This window comes from Xiphias gladius, chromosome 5 (assembly GCF_016859285.1).
Source record: "Xiphias gladius isolate SHS-SW01 ecotype Sanya breed wild chromosome 5, ASM1685928v1, whole genome shotgun sequence".
In the NCBI taxonomy this organism is placed as follows: domain Eukaryota; kingdom Metazoa; phylum Chordata; class Actinopteri; order Istiophoriformes; family Xiphiidae; genus Xiphias; species Xiphias gladius.
The window spans coordinates 18,721,500-18,741,409 of record NC_053404.1 but is presented as its reverse complement, the minus strand read 5'-3'; the positions used below and the strand labels follow the sequence as shown (position 1 = coordinate 18,741,409).

General features: G+C 43.4%; 1 protein-coding gene across 4 annotated transcripts in view; it reads right to left on the bottom strand.

Moving 5' to 3' along the window:
• Positions 1-392: 392 nt before the first annotated feature.
• sh3kbp1 (SH3-domain kinase binding protein 1) overlaps positions 393-19,910 on the bottom strand; it is a 41,362-nt gene continuing 21,844 nt past the window's right edge. For 3 of the 4 annotated variants that reach the window (XM_040126340.1, XM_040126342.1, XM_040126344.1), the window contains 16 exons: positions 18,869-18,975; positions 17,870-18,014; positions 17,483-17,574; positions 15,770-15,859; positions 10,443-10,512; positions 8,814-8,908; positions 8,560-8,655; positions 8,377-8,428; positions 8,180-8,251; positions 6,474-6,609; positions 6,284-6,354; positions 6,036-6,142; positions 4,604-4,741; positions 3,821-4,032; positions 3,670-3,733; positions 393-2,382 (listed from right to left, as the gene is read on the bottom strand). In XM_040126340.1, coding sequence (XP_039982274.1) covers positions 2,344-2,382; positions 3,670-3,733; positions 3,821-4,032; positions 4,604-4,741; positions 6,036-6,142; positions 6,284-6,354; positions 6,474-6,609; positions 8,180-8,251; positions 8,377-8,428; positions 8,560-8,655; positions 8,814-8,908; positions 10,443-10,512; positions 15,770-15,859; positions 17,483-17,574; positions 17,870-18,014; positions 18,869-18,975 — 1,586 coding nt within the window. In that variant the 3' untranslated portion in view covers positions 393-2,343. The remainder of the gene's footprint in view (positions 2,383-3,669; positions 3,734-3,820; positions 4,033-4,603; positions 4,742-6,035; positions 6,143-6,283; positions 6,355-6,473; positions 6,610-8,179; positions 8,252-8,376; positions 8,429-8,559; positions 8,656-8,813; positions 8,909-10,442; positions 10,513-15,769; positions 15,860-17,482; positions 17,575-17,869; positions 18,015-18,868; positions 18,976-19,910) is intronic. The other variant, XM_040126341.1, reaches the window with a different exon arrangement.

The window sequence follows — 19,910 nt, the reverse complement described above, 5'->3', positions numbered from 1 at the left end:
TTGTCCTGGCGTCTTGTTCCACGTATTCAGGGTTTTCAATCTGTTTTTTTTCTTTTGTTGTTTTTTTCATCTCTAAATAATGTTGGTGCATTAATTCTGAAGGGATTTGTGCGGCGGGGGTCAAGACTGAATCAGGACTTTCACTTCTCCTTTCGTTCACTCGCACCTTCGGTGACCTGGGAGCACATCTAGTTCCCATCTGTCACGCGCGTATACGGTGCTCGATGAGGGTCGTTCATGCAGGAGCAGCAGTTAGTTGAATAAACGGCATAAGGAGCAACACAACGGAACAAAAATGCTCCTATATACAGATGTACTGTATTTGAAAACACATTTTACCAGCGAGACAATTCAAACATTTTGGTCACTTTTTAAAATAAAATACACACGCATACAGTACATAATAGCATCTTTATTACACTGAAATATAAAAGTATATATATTTATCACTATCCTGGAGAGAAAGGACCAAGTCAAGAAAACAACTTGTAGCCTCAGTTGTAGCAGTTTTCTCGTTGTCATACGAAAAAAAGAAAGAAAGAAAGAAAGAAAGAAGAAAGAAAGAAGAAAGAAAGAAGGAAAGAAAGAAAGAAAGATTTGGAGTCAAACAGGAAGGCCACAGTGACAGGTTGCCATAGATTCTGTGCACATATATGGAAAGGAGGCAAACAGCCGTACATACATGCTACCACACATACGCACATGCACACACACAACGCACATTTTTATCGTCCTTTTACCTGTGAGGACTTTTCACTTACTACATTCCTTAAGCCCCCGCCCGTAACATTAACCTTCGCCTGCTGCAAAAAAAAAGGGCACCAGAAACATCAGGTGCGCGTGGATCCTGTTCTTAGGTTTTGGGATGAGATGCGACCAGCACAGCTTTTTTTTTTATGAGTCGCGGTACAAAAGTGCAAAAGCAGAAAAGATAAAGTAAAGTTTTTTTTTTTGGTCCAGAAGTTAATACTCGTGACTATCATAGATAGGTGTGTTCGTGTAGTGACACGTACTCTTCACAGGATAAAATTTGACGCCTGGCCAGCCTGGACTCTGTGAAAAGGTAATAAAATCAGCCTACGCGCACCTGTGACCCTCAGCAAATGCCACGTCATATCTCCTTCAGTTTCAGCGCTACAAACGCCAACGTGCAAAAATGGTAGTTTGAGGCTTCACAAGGGGAATTTGCCCCGACGAAAGCAGTGACTTGTCCTCACTATAAAACCACAAATTGACATTTTCCAACAAGTTAACTAGTAGTCAGATTTCGTTACTTTTGCACAGCGTAGCTGTTTCCCTGTTTCCAGTTTTGTCCTATTTAGCATAGAGAGGGATACCATTCTTCTCATCTAACTCCCTTCATGACAGCAAAAGTGTATATCGCAGAATGTCAAACTATTCCTGTAAATAGAACCTACAGTATCAGTAACTTGCCACGTTGGTTGGATTTAATTAAACCGATAGAGGGAAAGGGTCCTGATGTGCTTGTAGTTTCAACCTCCCAAGAGGTGGAATATTTGACTGCAAGTTAAAAAAAAAATCGTGACACTAAGAAGAAAAAGGAATTGGGAAATATGTCCGCACGCCAGTGCTGTTAATGGCTGATGCTTCGAAATCACCCGCCTGCAGTGTAACATAGAAGCACCAAGCGCAGTGTGTCCAGGAAATGAAATCTTAATTTAAATAATGCGCCTCAGCGTCGGGGCTTTTGACCCTAGCCCCCAAATCCAAACCTTGATCCAGCCTGTTGGAGAAATCAGGACCGGCCAGAATGACCTCACTTTGCAGGCCCGAAACTACAGTCCTCACATGGATGGAAAATAAAACACGCACACACACACACACACACACACACACACACACACACACAGATAAGATGCAAAGGCCGCAGAGTGGACACAGAACAGCACAGAGGTTGTCTGAACCAGCCGGGCTACGGAGGTCGAGTCCCAAGTTTTTCCTTCACACTCACAAACGAAAAGTACCAGTGAGGGTCGCCACGGCAACAGCGGCTCCGCCCAGTCGTTCTGCAGTTGTGGCAACACACAGCGACAGGCCGCGGCCTATCCGTACCGGGGGCATAGCGAGCTCCGATAAGATAGCGGTAAACTGAACAGAGAAGCCTCTTTGAAAGAAATATAAAGTAAACACAGGATAAGGCGGCGTCAGGAGGGGGGGGGGGGGAGGTGGCTGATTCCATGGTGCTGAAACGTTGCTGATGGCGACCATGATGATCGATTTGGCACAAACTTTGTCGTGGCCGAAGTGTCTCGGCCAACGGTGGAAACGTTTTCAAAGGATGGCCTCCGAGGTGGTGATCAGAGTGCGCCGATGCTGTAGTCTTTATTTCGACAGGTTCTTCTTTATGTGCTCTACTTCCATCTGTGAAGCAAACGCACAAATAGTCAAGACATTTATACATGTAATGTTGTTTTTTTTCTGCCTTTTCCTTGTCCGGATTTGACTCTTTATTCTGTTTTATCGGCTGTTTTTCAATCTCTTCCGGACATTAGCATTACTACAGGATGCCGTGTCATTTTTAGGAAGCGTTTTCATCTTTGATTAATCCGTCTCTTATTTTTTTCAATTCTTTGGTCTGTTAAATGTCAGGAAATAGTGAAAAAGCCCGTCACAAAGCCCAAGTTACTTCTTCAAAATGCTCTATTTGTCCAACACTTTAAAACCCTAAAGTATTAAACTGAAAAAAGCAGCAAATCCTCACATTTTTTTTGTCATTTTGCTTGATAAACGACCCAAATTAAAAAACGACTAATTGCTTCGCTACTTATCATTTTTATTTGGAATTTTGCATGAATTTTATCCCACACACATCAGTAATATTCTTCGGCTACCTACAGTATTGTCCCGTGTTTTACTGTGCCGTGGTACTGATTTAAAGGTGCTCTGGGGAGTTATCTTGTAAAAAAAAGCAAAGTTACGTTTACATTCGGTGTTTCACATCGAAACACATTATGTGTATCCCGTAGGTCTGAACTTCTTTCCTCGTAAAACATTTGCAAGAGCGATTTTTTAAAATAACTTGTAAATCCTGTATTGTTTACATCCACGTCAGCTTGGTAGCAGTCTTCTTCTTTCCCTGCTTATGATGGCGCATTACCGCCACCTGCGGATCAGTCGAAGAGTGGAAAACAGGAATATGTGTTGTGTCATCTGCGAGATAAACAAAGCAGCCCCGTAGCGCCACTACAGGTCAAAAGGCTCCACAGGGCACTTTTAATAATCCAGTCAACATCTGGAATAGAATGTGTGCGTTAGATTAGGTTAGATTAGATTTAATTAGATTAATTAGATTCATCCATTTTCAGGATTTGTAGGCTAAGAAAAAAGCCAGCGTAGTACATATAAACCTAAACAGAATAAATATATCAATCACTGGTGTATGTAATGAACAAAGAATTATTGTTATTCTTGGGGTGCTAGATCAGATTTTTAGTTCTTTTAGTTCTTTTTTTTAGTTCATTTCTGGGGCATTTCTCCTAAAAAGCTAAATAAACGAGTAAACTAACATAAACCCAATATATATAGTAAAGTACTTAAACATTGATAATAAATACTAAGATTTCTATTGTTCATTTATTCACTTGTTTCCAATCATTTCTAAACTTGCTACATAAACTCTCCCGCCCTCCACTCCTTTATGAGTCTCACCTGTAAACTAACGCGAATCTTCTTCTCCTCGTCCAGCGCACCGGCCAACTGCTTCATCTCCTGCCTGAAATACGCAAAAACCCATCAGCCTCGTGACGTACGACAAAAGCCCAGACGCGGGCTGTTCGTGCGGTGCGGCGCACGCGCTCACCTGTGCTGGCTCTTCAGCAGCTCTATGGAGGTCCTCAGGTCTCTCAGCTGGCTCCTGAGTTCCTCCAGTGTCTGGGGGCTCAGGGGCGAGTGCCGGAGCTCGGGGGAGGGGCTCAGGCCCGAGGATGAGGACGGGGAGGCGGGGCGATGGCCAGAGTTTGGCGGGGTCAGGACAGAGGGCTTGGTGGGAAGTGATGCTTTACTGTCGGGCGCCTAACAAAAACACAGATCAATGATTTGAACCATCTAGGAATTATTATATTTCCCCCTCACATCCAAGGTCTAACCTGGTGGTTCTGTTCTGCTTTTGTGCTTCTAGCTAAGACAGGAAATCCAAATTGCAGCAAAGGGAGACAAAAAGACCTTGTGGTGAGACTGTTTTCCCAACTGGGGTATTCCAAGGTCAAAAAATTAGCTTTCAGTCTCAATTTTTAAGTCAACACAGACAAAAGGGCTCAGAAAAATGGAAATCTGACATCTACAACGGGGCAAACTCTTACATTTTAAGACTCTAAGTGGCTAAAATAGTCAAATAAATCAAGAAAAAGTTACATTTTCCTACTGCTTACTGGTGGTTATTGAACTCTTGTCATTTCCAGCAACAGTACTGATCATGTGTCACTTATCTAATGTGATATCTAACATTTGCCAACAAATACTGGGTAGAGTGCCGAGAGTGTCAGGAAACAACAGGATATGCAGAAATGAGAAAATCTGTGGTGTGTTGCCCTCTGCTGGAGGAAATAAATAGTACGACGAGAATCGGTAGAGGTGGTGGTCGTACGGAGATGTTGGGAACTCCTTTTCTCAGGGAAACGTCCGCCGATCTGGTGGAAAGAGACTCCGGCTCCTCCTTCCCTCTCTCCTTCTCCTTCCTGTCCTCCAGCGTGGGCGAGTCCAGGTCGGTGCCGGACAGGGAAGCCTGCCGCGGAGAGACAGACGGGGAGAAAAACATGTGAGACGACCGTGCTGGTCTTATTGTCGGGGTGTCCTCTGCTGATGACTTTCATTTTCCTCAGCGGGTATAAATGGAACTGCCGACTACACAGGGGACGGTAATCGACGGCCAGCCATTCGCGACAGAAAAATAAACGACTTACTCGAAATAAAAATGCAATCCTGACAAAAAGCTATCAGGAAATGCACTTCGGTTTTCGTCAGCCATGAAAGTTAAGCGGTAGTAAGTATTTTGGAGAGAGCACAGTCAGCTGAGCTTCATATTAATCAACAATAGAAATGAGTTTTCCCAAACTCACTCTTGTTGCTTAACCATCTCTCAGAGCAATACTTAGCAATACTGAGGATAATATTCTATGAAGACCTAATACACTGGGTTCTGTAAACATTAGTAACGGACTGAGCTACTGTATCTGCCTGAGACTTGAGCAGCTGTGGACCAGTCCTATTTGACCTGTATGCAGTTTGTACTATATACTAATGTTCATGGTGAACTGTTTTTTGTGCTTAGTGTACAAAAAAAAAAAAAATATCAGTGTACCTCACCCGTCTGGACTATGATTGCAAATTAGAAACAACACTATTGAGCTTTTTCCAATATTTCAAATGTTTTCTGTGATTGGCCTTTTGTTCTAGGGCTGAAACAACTAAGCAAGAAATAGATTGGTCGACTGACCGACAGCGAATCAACACCTATTTTGATTACGGACCAATGACTGAAGTTGTTTATAGAGCAATGCTGAACATTTGCCGGCTCAAGCTTCTCAAATATGGTGGGTTTTTTTTCCGCCTTTCTATGTTTTGCCTCACAGTAAACTGAATATCTAAATAACCACACGGACTGTCGGTCTAATGGAGAATACAATCTCGAGACGTCATTTTGGGCTCCTGAACTGGCGACGTGGATTTTTTTCACTATTTTACAGTGAATAGTGATGAGTATTTCTAGGCTAAACAATAATTCAAATAACTGAAAAAACAGTAGATTAATCAATAATGCAAATATTCATACCCAAAAATCAAAGGTTTTCATATGGACACTAATCTTTTCTTTAAGTATATTTAATTTTGTCACATTTCCAGCACGAAAACACTACACACTTAGAACCTGCTCAAAATTACTTTGTAGTATGGAAGAGGGACACAGCTACGGATCCTCTGAGAGGGTCAAGACCTCTCGAAATATTATGAGTAAGGTGGCCGATGGGCACCCTCCACAAAAAGCTCCTTTGTTATTGGCTGACTGCTAACACACTCACAGGTGTGATGATCTGTGAGCGAGGCCGGCGGTCTGTGACTCTCGGCCGCGACGCCGTCGGGTGGCTCAGTTTCTCCGCCGACGAAACCACGGCGTCCAGGTCCACATCTGCACAGACACACATATCACAGAAAACACGGGTTTCTCAGCAGGCGGAGTGCCGCGCGCAAAGAGAGAGAGCGCTCTGACAGTTACCGAGGCACCATTTCCTGACTCTCAGCGGTGGACGCTCCCGTCAATCACACTCACCGGTGTCATGTGACCTGTCAGGGGCAGAATCTGGTGTCGAAGCCCTGCCCTCAGACTTGGGGCTTTCACACCTGAGCGGGTAAACCATACAACAAACATTAGGCTCCAGACGCTCAGGGATGTACGGATGTTTTCCGAGAGTGTGTGTGTGTGTGTGTGTGTGTGTGTGTGTGTGCGAGCGTGTACTGACGCTAGAGGGGGGGGTCTCTCAGGGCGCCGCGGGGGTTGGGAGGAAGAGGAGCAGCTTGTCTTTGGGGGGAGGGGTTTCTTGGGAAGGAGAGATGGGAGGGAGGGCTTGGGGATGTCTGCGACCTTCACCTCTTCACCTACACACCCATACACACACACACAATAATACAAAACACATGGATATTCAAGGGGGAAACAACAAAAAAACAGGTTTACAAGACATATCAGACATAAACACACACATGGAGAAGGTATAATGTGCGACTCAACAACTTAACACCCAACACACGGACATTTATAATAAGGTGAGGGCGAGGCAGAGGGAGCAGAATGACGACGGCGTGAGCTGCAGCGGCGGAAATGGAATAGATCCGACCCGCGAGGACTGAAGCGGGTCAAATGAGCATGTTAACGAATAACAAAAGAAGGAGAGGAAGAAGAGGAAGAAGAAGAAAGGTCCGAAGGCGCCCAAGGCTGCAAGAACGGGAGGGAGAGAAGCTCAGAGAAAAAAAAAAAAATCAGAGGGCTAAAGAGGACAATGAGGCTGAGGATGGTGGCAGCAGTGGTGTTTATGAGTAGTCTGTTTTTGTTCTGTGAGCATGCATGGGATTCGGTCTTCCATTGGGAATCGAACTGTTTGATGGTTTTACACTTGTTTAAGAAGAAATTAAGATCATTTTTGTGTAAGCCCTTTTTACTGCATGTATTTGAAAACTGCACATTATCGTGATAAAAAGTGTTAGTTCGGACTTATTTTCTTGATCGTAATATTTTCAAAATGTTTACTTTCTCACAAAACTGCATCTTAGGACCATTTGAGAATCTCCGCCTTCAGTTTTGAACTTTATTAAGTGGATTAAATGTTTTAAAACTCTGAGTAAAGTCAGCTATTCCTGACTTACTGGGGTTAAACGATGTGTGTGTGTGTGGTGTTTTTAGATATCACTGTTGAGTCAATTGTGAAAGCTTTGTACTGAAAACCCTTTTTTCTTTTTTGTTCGTTTAATTATGAAACTGCATAGACCTTTTTTCTTTTTTTTCTCCTTATGGGCCTGTATTTACACAATCTCAGTCTCCCCTCCCTGAGTTTGCGTTTGTTTACTTACTCAACCCCCCCCGTTTTTTTTTTTTTTTTTTTGCTTTTCTTCCTTGTGTTGTTGGCATTTTTTTTTCCCTTTTCCCCTTTGCCATTTGCTATATTAATTAAATGCTGGATCCAAATAATGAAAATAATGTATTGTTTTGTATTATTATGGTATAATGAGACAGTTGGAAGTTTTTTTTTTTGCACTAGCAGTAATGTTGGTGCCAGTTAGCGCCAAGTGTAAAGCCACGGTGCCCATCGCTTCCTGTTGCACACAGGCTGATGGTGATACCACTTCTTCAATCAAGGCTTTGTTCCTCCGCTTTTACAAAAGAGGACGAACATGCTGCAAGCGATTTCTCTACTAGTGTTCCACTCGTTTCGACAAGAAGCTACCGCATGTTTAGCTCCATTAGTGAAACTGAAAAGCGCCACCATTGTCCTGTTTTTGCTCTGAAAAGGAATCTCTCTCTCCCTGTGCCGAAGGAATCCGGCAGATTTAAAGCTGGATTGTTTCAATTAAGCATGTTAGTTGGCTGTGAGTTGCTGCAGGAGCTGCAGGCTGAGGTGAGTCAAAGCAGGCCAGAGTGGGGCGAGTGGGACCGGGCCGGTCTAAACTGTACCTCGATCTTGGTCTCTCTGGGGAAGATACTCAGGCCGCTCAGGAGGAACCTTCTTGGCCTCCGACTTTTTCTCTACAGGTCAGAATTGACAGGTTTCTGTTTTTTGGGTTTGTTTTTTTTGTTTTTAACCTGTCTCTCTTTCTCTCTCAGAGCATACAAACACGAGAGAGCGGAGAAGAAGAAATGTTAAGTGTTACCTGTGGTGTGTTTGGCTGAAGGTGCACTGGGTGGCGGCGGTTTCTTTGGCCTCTGGAAACACAAACAGACGCAGGAACATTTCAAAAAACCCTTCAAGAATCTAACATTTCTCTGAGACTCTCTGGCCTTCAAGCATCACATCAAACAGACAGTTTTTGCACGTGTCGAGGTGCCAAAATTACCTCTTTCTCAACTTCTAGCAGCTTGACAAAGTTGTCCGGAAAGACGCCTTGCCTTCCCCCAATCTCCCCCATCCACCATCCTGCATCGGCGCAGTCCTGGACAAAAGAAAGGGTTCAGTGCTTGCTATGTGTATTTAGTCTGCGCCTGGGTGCAAATCAGGTTGTTTTTTTTTCTGACTAACCAAACGATGCAAACATACAAGCAGACACACCCACATATAAGCCAAGTTACGCGTACAAACACACCGACTCACCTTGGTGATAATGTTGATGATCTCCCCCTCTTTGATCGTCAGCTCGTCTTCATTTTGTGCTTCGTACGGAAAGAGAACTTTACACTGCTCCCGCCCTGACAGCCAATCAAATCAAAGACAAAGCCAGACAAGCCCTAATGAGCAAAACTATGTATAAAATTATATATATAAAACAATAGGGTAGGGAAGGTTTTGGTGAAGAACTGAAGGTATGACATGAACTGTGTGACTTTTTCTGTGAGAGACGTTCCATAATCAAGGGTCATCTGCAAAATGCCCGCATTTTTCATGAAAGAGCAGACTCCTTTAAGCAGATTTTCACCCCCTGAGTCAAAAGCTGTTGTGTTTCCAAACGCAATAAGCTGAACACACTGGCCACCACGGTTTACAGTAAATAAAGTCTTCCCTGCGGCAAGGACAGGTCAGGAAATCTTTCAGTACGAGAAAGTGGAGAAAAAGGGGAACAAACGCTCCAACAGGTAAGATACAGAGTAACGTTTGACCAGGCTGAAAAGCGGCTTTTCGCTGCCTTCCCTGGTCGAAAGTTTCAAGTCTGTTTCACCGCCAACCGCACCCTGTGGTGATACACTTCTACATCAGTGCAGCAAGGGGAGAAGTTAAACCAGTGAAGGTCAGCAAAAACTAAATTTTCAGGTGTCCTTGATTTACCCTTTAAAAAAACGAGAATTAAATAAATTCGCAAGGCTCATCTTGCAATTGCAAAGATTTTTTTACACAAATTTTTCTATCATTTCTGCCATGTTTTTGCGTTCTTTAATATTCACAATACAAACCGGTCATTTCCTTAGCTCGTCTAGAAGTAAATTCTGAAAATAACGATGTATAAACATTGTGTATTCAGTTAGTTTGAGTGCACAAGAATGAGATACAGTACTCATAATCACGCTGTAGCTCGTCTTTTAGAACATTTAGACTTTTATACAATGGTACAGACCTTTTTTCTATGATAAATTCAAGACAAGTAGAAGATCATTAAATGATCCCCTGGTGACACTCTTTCAATATCTGATAACGTACATCTAGCTGTGTGGTGGCTTTGCACATTTTAGCCAATTAACCACAAATCGCGCACGGCAACACACTATCAGATTCGCTTTATTCTTCACAAAATCTCCCTAACGGTTGCTGATTGTTTGCCCTCCGTGTTTGATTTCCCCTCCACCACGTCGGGTCCGTGCCATGCTATCTCGCATCCGACTCCCAAATCTCGCATGTCGAAACCTTCCGCGTGCACCCGAACGCACCAGCGAGGAGGCATTTCCAAAGCGGCGCCTTGTCACAGCTCTGCTACAATATTGTGATGGTAACAAACAATACTGTGTTACAATGAAAGGAAGTCTTTTATATGAAACGCAGGAAATGATCTGAAAACTATGGTATGCTTTCAAAAACAGTAGGAATAAAATGTAATGTAAAATATATACAGTTCTAAAGTAAATCAAATATAATATATACACAGCAGCTGTGTAGTTGTTTATAACCTTGTATAAGTTTGTTATGTCACACATATTTTGTTTAATATTGTGTTTTCTACTTAGGTGCATCAGAAAGTCTAAAACAACTGTCGAACGCCTCAATCTATTCGACGCCGTGCTGTTAACTTCTTACCTTTGGCTTTGCTGTCAGGTTCAGTCTTCATGGTTTCCGGGGCACCGCCTGCTGCTTTCCCCTCATTGGCCTGATTGATGAACAGGTGGGAGAAAAACTCTTGAGTTTCAGACACTTGTATGCATTTAAATCAAAACTCACCCCCGGATACACTTAAACCTACAGTAGGTGTCATAATCCTGTAATCAGTTTCGCAGCTTTTTGTTTTTGAGGTAACCTCCCTGGCTCACTCTGGGACTTCCCGAGCTTACCGTGTCGACTTTCGACAGCCCCTCCAGAGTGACCGTGACCTGGTTCGATGCAGTTGTGGTCGGCACGGAGCTGGAGAGCGTGACAGCGACACGTTCGCTCGCTAAAGACACCGACATGTCTGCACCTTTTGCAACAGATTTTTTTCTCCCTGTGTGATCACTGAACGGTGCCACGAAATTGGGGAATCTAGCTACTAACTTCAGTTATAGAAGCAATTCAGCATAACATCTTTGCTTATGTTCGGCCAACAATTAGCTGGGGTTACAAGTAAAACAAGAAAAGATTCACCGCCCTAAAAAATGATCTCAAAAATACAAAATTGCTACTTTCATTGGTGAACAGAGCCTCTCATGTATCGACATTACATTTGAGCCACAGAGCTAGGCATCCAATTATCTGAAAAATAAATGCCCCTTGAAAATACAGTCAACTGCTGCTCGGTTGATAAGATTTTTAACCCGTTTCACAAGTTGCTTCTGTTTTTTCCATATCGAAACTAAGTTGGCAGTCTGAAATGACATCTCCTTGCACCATGTGTACACTGTGAACCAGAATAAACAAAACCTAGTGTGTGGCTGGACTGTCCTTTATCTGTTTGCTTCTCTCCTACTGTCTGTGCTCACGTACACGGTATTTTAATACGACCGAATTCCCAATAAAGCTGTTCTCAATTTTGCATTTGTATTAATTATTACCCCCCTACCTTATTCTTTATTATTCATTATTTTCTGCTTATCTGGATCCTCATTAGCCATTAAATGGTTCTTCTTCTTCATAACAATAAAAAAATGTTTATTATTTCACGAGTATAGGCAACATGTTAGCCACATTAGCAGCTCTGTGAGGCTATTTGAGCTAAACGCTAATGCTAGCATGCTAACACGGACACAGTGAGATGGCTAAAATGCGGATGTTGGGCCAGTATAATGTTTACCATATTAGATTAGCATGCTAACATTAGCTAATTAGCACTAATCACAAAGTACAGCGTAGGGTATTTGGCAATAAGGTCAGAGGGGCTCATCCTCTGGAGACCACGAATGTATGCATAAAATTTTATAACAATCCATCCGATAGTTGTTGAAATATCTCAGTCTTGACCGAAATGGTAGACCGACCGACCAACTGACATTACCGACCCTGGAGTAACGCTGCTAGCATGGCATAAAATCAAAAGTAATTCAAGGGGGGGGGGGGACTAGCCAAACCGAATCTGGCAAAAACGAACTAAGTCCAAACATGAAAAGGTAAAAAATAAAATCAAAAACAAAAACAGACTTTCACAATAACAACAATCAAATTGAAATAATCGCTTCTCTCCAGAGAACGGCAGTGTCCCTCAGCTCCAGTCTAACCAGCTAATTAGAGAGGATGAGATTGGATTTAGCACAAAAACCAAACATGCTGGCTTGATGGTGAAGTGTGTGCATGCCTGTGTGGTGTGTGTGTGTGTGTGTGTGTGTGTGTGTGTGTGTGTGTGTGTGTGTGTGTGTGTTTGCGTGCTTGTGCAGCGTAGGCTGTGTAAAGGAGCCGTTGTTTTCTGGCTGGAGTGGATCCCTCGACACTGTTAGTGGAACCCGGGTGGCTCTTCCACAGGAAAACCCACACACACACACACACACACACACACACACATATATACACTCTTATTCACAGGGCCCGGTCTGTCCTGAGCACACACACAGCTCTGTTCTGTTCGGCCGAGAGAAAAAAAAAAAAACCCCGCCGCCTCCCCCGCCAGCTTCTCTCCCCTCCCTCCCTAATGAGACCCATGTGGTCTCATCATCATTACAACATCACAGAGGGTATCACATGCTGCTGAGCCTCGTACAGGCAGTAGCGACTGACAAGCAAGAGCTTATTGATGCCGGTGGTGGGTATTTTTAGGACTCAGACAACTTTCAATTTCAAAAGCAAAAGTGTTGCAGTGGTTCCCTTCAGAGTCCTTTCTCTCTTAGGCTGGAGGTACCTTGCATCAACCCCAAGCTGCATTTAGTGTACATCCTGTTGATTTAGTGCTGCGTCACTGTGAACCAACTCTCCGCCCGCAGATTAAAATGTGACCAGAGGCAGGAAATTCAAACAGGAGTAAAAGCCTGCATGGTGTGAAACAAACATTATCTAACCTGAGGAAAGTGCTGGATCCGTCTGGCCTGGCGCTTTCAGGTTTTTTATTTTTATTTTATTTTATAAATATATTTTTTTTTAATTTAAGTTGTCTGCCCTTTTCTTGTTTCGAGCATCGCATTAAAGTGCAGGAAACACAAGATTATGGGTCACAGAGAGAGACACAGTTCTCAGAAATTAAAAGCATCTTGTTGGCCAACTGGTTAATGAGGTACTACAGTGGTCTAGTGTTGCACTTCCACAATCTTGGGGAATTCACAAGAGACAGATTTGAAAAAGAAAAAAGAAAAAAAGAGAACGGTCGAAATCTGCGCAGCAGAGGCCGCAACGTCCTGAATTTCACTCCCTAAATGGGGCGAAGCTCCAAAAACACTGTATCCTACATGTTCCAATGATGATCCAAGTCACTTTCTGTCAGTAAATGTGAATGCTTCAGTAAAGCATTCACATTTGATTAATTATTAGGTTGTTGCGTACGTTTTGCCTTAACGAGCCGCTGCCCCGCCTAAAATAGCAAACTCAGGTGGTGTCAAGGCTGAGTGACTCTGACTCACCACGGAGACAAAAAACCTATGGAGGAAACACTGAACACTTCTCCTTTTGTTGGTCTGGAAGCTCAAAGATGTTGAACACTGGAAAATAACCTAAAGTGTCACTGTCAGCCTGCAAAAATAAAAATAAAAATAAAAAAACAATACCCACCCTGGCATTCAAACATCTTGCGCATCTGTGCAGCAAGGCAAGCAAACACTGGCCTGTAGCGGCCCTCTGGGACTTCACGCACCTAAAAGCAGCCGAGCTTTCAATTCAGTTATAAAGTTGACGCGGCTTCCTGTGACTCAACGCCCCCCCCCCTCACCAGGATGGAGACTGTCACCTCCTCCAGAGCCTCATTAGGGAGCAGAGAGACTTGTCTCACCATAAAGCAACATAAGAGCCTCCCGCTCAGCAGGACAGGCTGACAAACATCCTTCAGAACAAACACACACACACATACACACACACACTTGTATGTCTGCAGGAACTACAGGGGATTTTTTTTGGACGACAAGTGTAGGTTGTGAAAGGCCTTCTTCACCCAATTCAATTATTTCATTTTTATCCTGTGTCCCTCATGTTCTCCGACTCTCATCCTCTGCTTTTCTCTTTTGGTCTTCTTTACAGTGTTTCACGTGAAATTAACCAGTGTTTGGTGGGTCGCGCAGGGTTTCTATTTTAGATTAGAATATTACTATTACGTTAGAAAAATATATATGTATATCTCTTGTTGGTCTGAATGTGCCGTCCAGAGACACAGAATACGTTTTGTTATTTTTTTGTCCTGAAAAGTAGTCACGCTCGTGCACAGAGCACCGAAGGGTCAAAATGACAGAAACCCACATTTTCTCACTCCCTGTGCGTTTCGGGTGCAAAAACTTTTGTATTTTTTTTCCGTGCAGAACTTTTGCTCTCTCTGCCTTTTTAAGCAGTGATAGAAGAAGCATTCAGAAACTTTACTTAAGTACCAATACCGCAATGTAAAAGCAGTCCAATACAAGTGAAAGTCATGCACTCAAACTCCTAGTTGAGTGGTATTAGAAGCAAAATACACTTGAAGTATCAAAAGTAAAAGTACTTATTATGCAGAAAGATAGGCCATGACAGACAGATTACTATCAACGTTATTACTGATTGTTAATACTGATGCATTTTACTGGACTCTGCTTTTTTGTAAGGGTTCACAACTGGTTTAGTCTTTAACAATGTGTTGTGTTAGTACAGTTCTCAGATAAATGTAGTGGAGTAGAAAGTACAATATTTCCCTCTGGAATGTAGTGAAGTATAAGTGTAAAGTAACAAAGTTTAAAAACTCGTCTCAAAATCGTACTTAAGTACAGAATTTGAGTAAATGTACTTAGTTACTTCCCACCACTGCTTTTGAAGTTCTTAAAATTTGGGCGAGCTGACCTTTCAAAGGCAGATATTTGAAAAGTCGTCCGAATAAAACCAACGTTATCCCGAAGTCCAACTAAACCAACGGCATCAATTACAAAACCTGAATGTCATCTCCCATGCCATCCTCTGAGCGGTTAAGCTAAAGAACAAAATTCAAAAAACACTGCCTAACTTCACGCAAAACAGCCAAAATTGAGCAGAAAGAAAAGGAGAGAAGGAGGCGGCGAGAGACAAACGATGAGAATAAAATAAATTAAGTGGCTGAAGAAAGCACAAACCTAGACGAAAACAGAACGAGAAGAGAGGAAGAGAAACGGAGAAAACTTGATCCTACCGTCCTCTCCTCTGGTTTTCGTCAAACTCAGACAGACAGACGAAGGGTTGCTACATCAGCGCCGGCAGCTGGAGACAGTGTGTGTGAATATCTAAGCGTCAGTGAAAAGCTGAACTACCCCCCCCCCCAACCTCTCTCCCTCTCTCCCTCTCTCCCTCTCTCTCTCTCTCTCTCTCTCTGTCTGCCCTGAGCTCTCACTTCTGCTTTGCTTGTCAGATCCCTTCAGGATGTGTGTTTGTGTGTGTGGGTTTGTGTTGTTTCGTGTTTCAATGTAAACCACTTCCTGTGCTGTAAAACTGAAACAGAGGAATGGGAGGAGCCAACGCTGGGACTTCCTTCCCTCAATACTCACAATAAAATGATGACAGTATCAAAAAAATTAATAACGACAGAGCCCTGTGTGTGGACAAATTGTAGTTTGAAGCCCCTCCTTGTGAGAACATTTCGGTCCTCACTTTTCCCCAGACCATCAAAGGGCTACTTGAGGGTTAAGACTTTAAGGTTAAAGGTTAAAGGTTAGGTTTAGGTTAGAGTGAGGGCCTAGGGCATGTATTATATCAACGAGTGTCCTGACAGCTATAGAAAGACCAACGTGTGTGTTTGCGTCTGTTTATGTGTGTGTGTGTGTGTGTGTGTGTGTGTGTGTGTGTGTGTCTGTGCCTGTGTGTCTGTGACTCACCTTGTCCACCTCTGAGTCAATTTCCATGGAGCGAGGTCTGAGCTTGATGGGCTGGTCTTTGAAGATGTCACCAAAGCCAAACCCTCGGACCTAAAGGGTGGATTGAAAAATGAACTCGCAGCGCAGCGTGTACATTTAAAGGAGCACTCCGTGGAAAACCTGCGTGGCGCGCATCGAACGCTCCTTGGCCAGTGGCTTACAAAGGGGCCTCTGAAAACTTTTCCAGCTCGAGTTCTTTTCAGAGGGCGGCAGCTGCACTTAGCTTCAATTCACGGCAGTTTCATTAGATTCGAACAGCACGCCTCAGTAACAGCTTAAAAAAAATTAAAAAAAAATTTTTCTTCTCAGTTTTCTGTCTGCTTCACATTTTTCCCATAATATGGCTAAACACACCCCATTTGTGGAGTTCACATTTGTGGCCCTAACCCTTACATTAACCGATTTAGTTGGCCACCAGGGGGCAGCAGAAACCAACTGTTAACACAACGCGCACTGTCATATCACCTTTTAAGTTGATACGGCAAACTCGTTGGCAAACAGTTGCTTATTTACACATCCACAAAAATAAGAGCAACGTCAGCTTTCATTTGGGATCCTGTTTCCTGTTTTCCAAATGTACGTCTAATATCCTCTCTCTTTTTAGCTCCGATTTTGGTCTCCACTCATCCCCGAGGGAAACACCTGGCTCTCTAGCTGCCAAATGCCCCAGCGTGGTTTCACCAGCTAGTCGCTAACCGTGTCCGTCTGTTGGCTTTTTATCATCCCAGGGTTTACCACTAACGAGCGACCCCGCTCGCGGCCATCCGCCGAGTGATCAGTTCTCAACCCGCTCCCGCAGCGTAGCGGGCGTAGCAAGCGTGTTTTCCACACGCTTGTATTTTTACCAAAGCACGGCAACGCACAGCTGGATACCCGTTGTCTCACAGAACCATATTTGTTAGCGTTAAGGTTGTGAGTGACAAACATAAATTGCCTTAACAGCATATGGAGCTACTGTAACAACCTGCAGTAGCTGTTTATTTAGCCATACTTTGCACAGAATAACGTATTTGGGACATGGCGAGCATACAGACAGATGGTGGAGAGGAGTGCATTTTGCCGAAGGACATTTTAATTCTTCCTTTTTCCTGTAAAACCGAGATGCTGTTGGAATGTGTTGTAGCTGTCCCCCATGCGAGCCAACTACGTCTGCTGTCCTCCGCCGTTCAACCCCAAATGCGGTAGGTGTATGATACTGAAAAACAAAGATTTTCATCGGAGTATTCCTTTAAAACAAAATCAGCTGTTAGTAAAGGTGCTTGCGGCCTTGAAATGAATTGTGAACCTCAGCACTTGATGAGTCATAGCCTCTGCTTCACACCAGTGATTTTTTTTTTTTTTTTTTTTTCTTAAAGGCGTTTTGTTTTTCAATTTTGTGCTGGACGATAAGCATCATCTTCCTGTTTTGTGCAGTGAAGGGACCTCTGCTGGATTTCCCACCATATCTGACCCTTAGGGGAATTAGTAAGCATTCGGATCGCTGGAAAGATAATTCTCCTAAGACCAAAACATTGCGCTGTTACATGCGAGTGTAGAGAGTGCCCAGAATTAGCTGTTTTGTTGTGCGTGACGCGGGACGCAGTGCAAGGGAATGTGGAGGAGGACGGTCTCGTTTGTCTCAAGATTAAAGTGCTACACGTCCTATAGCATCGGTTAGTCACGTGCGTACGGTACCTGATTGATTACCTTCTTGGGCTGGATTTCTCCTGACCCTGTTTCAGACCGACTGTCTCCTCCATCACTTTCACTTCCCGGGCTGTCCTTGCCTACACACACACACACACACACACACACACACACACACACACAAACGCACACAAAACGCAACACGTATCAGTTTTTAATTGCAGCACTCCTGAAAATGTAGATTTAGTAGAATGAAAACTTTGATTTGTATTTTGATTTGCGGTTAAATACACAAGTATCTGGGCAAGTGACAGCATTTTTCGTAACTTTGCCTCCGTACACCACCACAGCGGGCTAGAAACAAAGCCATCAAGATGTGATTGAAGTGTAGACTTCCAGCTTTAATTCAAGGGGTTCGGGGGGGCCGAGACTCACTTGTGCGGCCGCCGCGGAGCTCCTCCTGCGAGGCGGGCGTGTCTATAGAGGGCGAGTCGGACTCCGTCAGGATCTCTTTGGTGAAGTTGCAGGGAAACATTCCGGTCTTCCCATTAAGAATCCCCTCCCACCAGCCCTCCTCTACCTGAACACACGCATACGCACAACACAGAGCCCTGAGCCTTTGCACAAAGACGCAGACTTTAAGATTTGATAGAGACAGATGCTGATAGAGACAGATATGATATAGTCAGACCCCGAGGACGGCGGCGTGCATGTGCAAAGCAAGTTGTTTTCAACATACTCTACCGATGCTCACCCTGTACTGAGAAACATACAATAAATATCTTTATTGCATGTATTGTATTTATTATGAGGTTTGTATTTTTTTGTCAATTTCAGTCTCAGCTCAAGTCCCTAAAGTGTTTATCTTCCGAGGAAGACGATGCGATACGATCGAAAGCTCTGGAACGTATACTGGGTGGACCTCTCTGTGAGATTCTTCTATCTTTAAAAATCTTCTTTTTAGTTCATCCATGACCTGAAAAATCTCACTACTTTGGGGGTTTTTTTCCCCCCCCTTTATTAACAGAACAGTGTGTAGAGCGTTTTCTCAGTCTTTCTCCTCATGAGCCTGACTGATGTTCGATTTTTAAAGGTTGTTGCCGATACTGATATATGAGAATATATGAGAAAAAAAAAAAAAATCAGATAGTGATAGGCAAATTTTAACACGAACCCCTAACGAGAACATACAGGGATCGCTTAAATTTATTTACCACTGACCAAGATATAAACTTGTCAAACACAAATATATCTGTTAATTTTTATCAGACATTGTATCTGTTATAAATTTAATACCAGTTCCAATCGGCCAGGCTCTGCGTTTGTCAAACAACATATCTCATAAAAGAAGCAATAACTGTGCAAAAAAGACGCGTTTGTGCGCCTCGGGGGATGATTTCCGTCGTGAGTCCAGTGAAATGCAGTCAGCCTTACCTCTGCTATGATCTCGATGATGTCTCCTATTTTCAACTCTAGTTCGTCTTCATGCTGAGGCACGTAGCTGAAAGCGGCTTTACACCTTCGCTTACGGATTTGCTCTCCTGCAGCGCAAACACACACACACACACACACACACACACACACAGAACAAGAGCACGTACAGACATATTTACGGCTTACATGTGATATAATTAGCTCACACACTTATCCATAATCCATGACTTACAGAGATTGAGCAGGTGTTCACTGACTTATTAAAAGCCCTAATGGCTGAAGCCCAACACGCTGACCTTGACCTTTGAATTAGAGGACAGTGTAACCGGCACTGACAACAACTGCCTCTCCCTGGCCTCGCAGTTGTTTGTCTTACACCCATTAGCCTGCTCATTACTCTTGACTCACTCCACACCAGCTGGGGCCTTAAGACACGACCCTGCAGTTCCCCATCTGTCCACAAGGTGTCACTCTTCCTCATCTTAACATTCTGAGGAATCAAATGCCAGGTCGCCATATGGGTTCAGAAACGTCTGCAGACTCAATATAAAGCGCTGGTTCTTGGCCATAATGTAAAATAGTAAATAATAAAAACTTTAAATGATTAAGAAATAAACAGGTTTTTCAGTGTAAAGCAGAATAAACAAATTTAAACATTCTCAAATGAAGTAATGTCAGTAAATAGCCTCTATTTGTAACTTAACTACTACTGGCTTTAACTAAAAGCCAGTAGACATGGAAAGAATATGAAACAAGGGGCCCTGGGACACAGCTATGTAAAAGGTCCCCCACCCAACACAGTAGCAAGACCCCCAGACTCAAACTAACTCCTGAGTTAGTGTAGTCATTCTGTGTCATATGTGTCTTTTTGTGTCTCTTTGTGGTTGTTTTTTTTTTTTTTTTGTCTGTGGACATTTTGCGTCTCTGTGTGGTTGTTTGATCGACTGCCAAACAAGAAAAGTCAACAGTCACTTATCCCACGCCACCCCTCTGACCCCACCCTTGAGCATGTGTGTATAGTGAGTGTGCAGTATGCGCATAC